This window comes from Galeopterus variegatus, unplaced genomic scaffold (assembly GCF_000696425.1).
Source record: "Galeopterus variegatus unplaced genomic scaffold, G_variegatus-3.0.2 Scaffold225, whole genome shotgun sequence".
In the NCBI taxonomy this organism is placed as follows: Eukaryota; Metazoa; Chordata; class Mammalia; order Dermoptera; family Cynocephalidae; genus Galeopterus; species Galeopterus variegatus.
The window spans coordinates 721080-724858 of record NW_007726336.1 but is presented as its reverse complement, the minus strand read 5'-3'; the positions used below and the strand labels follow the sequence as shown (position 1 = coordinate 724858).

The following is a 3779-nucleotide window of genomic DNA, read 5'->3' as shown; positions in this document are numbered from 1 at the left end:
CGCCTCGCTCAGCCAGTGAGCGGGAACCGGTCTGTATGTGGGATCCGAACCCTCGGGCGGCAGCGCTGCCGCGCTTCTCAAGCGGCCGCACTATCCAGTGCGCCACTGGGCCGGCCCCCTAATTGTTTTCCAAAGTGGTTGAACCAGTTTGTTCCCCCACCGGCAGCACAGTAGGGCTGCTGTTCTCAGAAGCACTTGGAGTCATCGAGCTTTTTCATTTTTGCCAGTCTGAAGAATGAGCAACGGTATTTACATCGCGGTCTGAATTTGTGTTCGCCAGATTTCTAATGAGGCCAATTTCACCGTCTCCCTGGGTGATCTGTGATCCTCCGTCTCAGCTTTAACAAGGAAAAGTCAGTCAAGGTATAAGGCAAGGGGGTAGGACAGGCTGGACCTGGATTTAGAATCCAGAGACCAGGTCCCATTTATTCTCTCTGTGACTTGGCATGAAGGAGTTGAAATCAAGAGGAGCGATGTTTCGGTGAAGCCTGTCGTCATCGCTTTCCCAGGGCCAACTGCTATAGGCATGTGCCTAAATTCTTAATGCTGTGGTGTTTGCATAGTTCTCTGATAATTCAGACTATTCTGTCTGTTAGCCACTGATGTTTGTGAAATAAAACAGGCATAAATAGTCCCACATTATAAAATAGCTTCCTTACAAAATAGACTCAGTTCTCCCTCCATATAAAAATATGTTTTACTGTGTGGTTTGATTTTTTGTTTGTTTTTGTCTTCACTATAACCGACTACTGGCTTTAATTGACCATGTTCACACTTTGGCATGTTGGTGGCTCGGTTGGGCTGTTCTACAGCAGGGAGGTTTCAGAGTGGCCGAGGAGGGTCTGGGTGTGTGTCCCCCAGGCTTGCCAGCTGCCCTGGGCAGTGGGGTGGGAAGGAAACCCATCTACTGTGCATGGCCAAGCAGCACTTGAAAAGAAATTTATTTTTAAAGTTCTAACCTCCCACACCGTAGTTCAGCTCTCATGGCTTGGGTTAGCTGTTGGAGATGAGTTTACACTGCAGAGAAAGGAAGGCGTGGCCACATGCAGTTCCAAAGCCTTTCCCAACGCCCGCCATGGCCTCCGGCTGTGAGAGGAGGCATCAGATGTCCCCAGTGCGCAGATGTCCCCAGTGCACAGAAGTCCCCTGGCAGCCGGGCACTGGTGAGCTCTTGTCCACGTGTAGTGCATTGGGCACGTTGCTTTGTTTCTGGACCTCAGTTTCCTCGTTTTAGAAAATGCAGGGGCCAAGAGGCTTCCCAGGACCGTACTACTCACCCTTTCTCAGATCTGACCTGAAGGTCTGGCCTTGCTGAAAGGGGGGTGGGCGGAAGGCTGTGACTGGCGAGGACTAAGAAGCCATGCTGGGGGCTTCACACCCACTTCCTGCCTTTTCAGTGTTCACCTGGACTTTGCCCCCCCAGATCCTGCAGCTCTTGCCCCAAGGTCTCTGCCTTCCAGGGAGTCAAAAGCATCCCCTCTGGCACATTAGTATGGGGGTGTTCTTCTGCTGCTTATCAGACTCCCAGACTCACTTCACCAGGATGGAGGCAGGGGGTGGCATGAAGGTCACCCACAGTGACAGTGAACATGGAGCCTCCAGGCTGGTCGGGAGGGCCCTGGCTTCTCCTGTTTGCCCTCACCCTGCAATGGACATCACTTTCTTCTCCCAGGGTCTCTGCCTGACAGCTCCCTCCCTGCAGCGGAGTCTCTGGGGAGTGGCAGCTTTCCCAGTGCTCCCTCTGTGGTCTGGAAGGTTCCTGGTTAAAACGCTCACCAGACCTACCCTGCCCCGCACGTCCAAGCTAGGCGGCAGACCTGTACCATCTGCCAATCTGACCCAAACACAGACCCCGGAAAAGAAAGGAGGGAGTCGGAAGGGCCCCACTGACTCCAGGCCCGTGGGTTCGCGTGTGGGGCCTTGCTGCCTGCTGAGCTCCAGCTCTCCTGCAACTGCCGGGGCCTCAGCCACGGACCATCTTCAACCCAGTAGTGTTGCCTTGCTGGCCCGTGTCACCCCAGCACTGGAAGCCGGGCCTTCCTGGGCATGTTGGGCAAATCCCTTGCCCCCGAGGCCCGGGCGCTGCCCGCAGGCTGCCTGGCCTGCTGAGGTTCCTGGAGAGCATCTGACTGCTTGTGATGCAGCTGTGTGCTCCTTTCCAGAATCAGGGCCAGGGACAACAACGGATCCTACGCCCTGTGCTTGCTGCACGAGGGGAAGGTGCTGCACTATCGCATCGACAAGGACAAGACAGGGAAGCTGTCCATCCCGGAGGGGAAGAAGTTTGACACACTCTGGCAGGTATGCGCAGTGCCGTCCTCTCTCCTTCTCGGGGGCAGAACACAGGGCACATTGGGTTCCTGTCACAGAGACTCCTAGAAGTGAGAGGAACCGGCCTCCTGCTGGGTGCAGTGTGGTCCCCAGACCCGCAGCCACCCTGGAGCTCGCTGGAGAGGCACACATGGGTCCCTGCCCACCTGCCAGTCAGTGCCTACTTCCAACCTCCAGGCAACTCCTATGTCTGAGAAGCACTGGTCTAGGGACCATCGGGATAGGTGAACCAGGCTCCGGAAGGTTCCATAGCTTATCCAGCCACTCAGTCTCAGTGCCACAAAGTGAGGTCCGTTCAGGGCTGCATTCAGAGTTTAACAGGGGGCCCTGCTTGGGGGACTAGAAAGCTTTCTTTCTAGAATATTCTAACTAGAACTCAGAACAGCCTTTCAAACAAATACACGCCAAATAAAGGTATGGATGGCCAAGGAAGGAGGCAGGGGCACTAATTAGACTGTCCCTGCAGTTGTGGGATGCTGAGTGGGTACTCAATGTCAGACGCTATCCTCACTGCAAATTGGGTCTGTCTTTGGAAATTAAGGCAACTCAGAAGTCCACACTTCCCAGGCCCCAGGGTGCTGCTTGTGCAGGATGGTTGCTGCCCTGGTATAAAACGGACTTACGCTTGGCCCAGCGGTTACTAAACCATGCCACAACTCACAAATGAGCACTAAAATAATGGCCACCAGTGCTTTTCATCAATCTGTGGTGAGCACACATTGCTGGTCTTAGTTGTGAATTACAGCTATGTTACCTGACGACGAAAGAAACAACAGTAACCGTGCTTTCTGCATTGTTTTAGCAGAGCACACCATAAATCGTGGTGGGCACAGAGACAGGAAGAAAACCGACAGTCTCTATCACCCTGACAGCAACAGCCACCCTCAGTAGATTTTGTGGGTGAGGGACATAGTCAGGGGTGTGTTCAGATGTCCTCACCCAGGCCCAGCCAGGAGCCACGTGTGCAGTAAATACTGAAAGGACTTAGCTGAAAATCCTGACTTTTTAAAAACTGAGGCCACAAGTCTTCATTCCCTTTAAAGCAGTGAAAATAACTACCACCTGATGTGATGTGGTTACTAATGCGGTAATTGGGGAAAAAAATGCTGCTTTTTTGAATGCTAGGTATTATAATATTCAAACATATGAGTCATAACATTGACGTTGTCTTCTGGTTTCGTGGCTCATTAGCATCTGTCTCAGGCTTTGCTTTATTTTAGTGGCATTGACTTGAAAGAGTATTTGACCTTTCATGTACTAGCGGCCCAGTGCACACTGGGGAGATTAGTAAGGGAATGTTGCCTTTTGGTATTAGTTTCCCATAAAAGTCTTTCACCTCCCACAAGAATCGTTGACTCTGTGCATTTAAAGGCACCAGGTGTCTTACATGCCGGCCTAAAACTTGAAGGTCCCAGACCCCATTACTTACAAATATCCATTCATTCAAC

The 3779-nt window shown here is 52.3% G+C and overlaps 1 protein-coding gene across 1 annotated transcript in view; it reads left to right on the top strand.

Annotated features, from left to right (window-relative positions):
* The window catches only part of SYK (spleen tyrosine kinase), a 52923-nt gene that overhangs the window by 20857 nt on the left and 28287 nt on the right, over window positions 1–3779 (top strand). The window contains exon 3 of the mRNA XM_008566155.1: window positions 2163–2301. Within this exon, the coding sequence (XP_008564377.1) occupies window positions 2163–2301 (139 nt within the window). The remainder of the gene's footprint in view (window positions 1–2162; window positions 2302–3779) is intronic.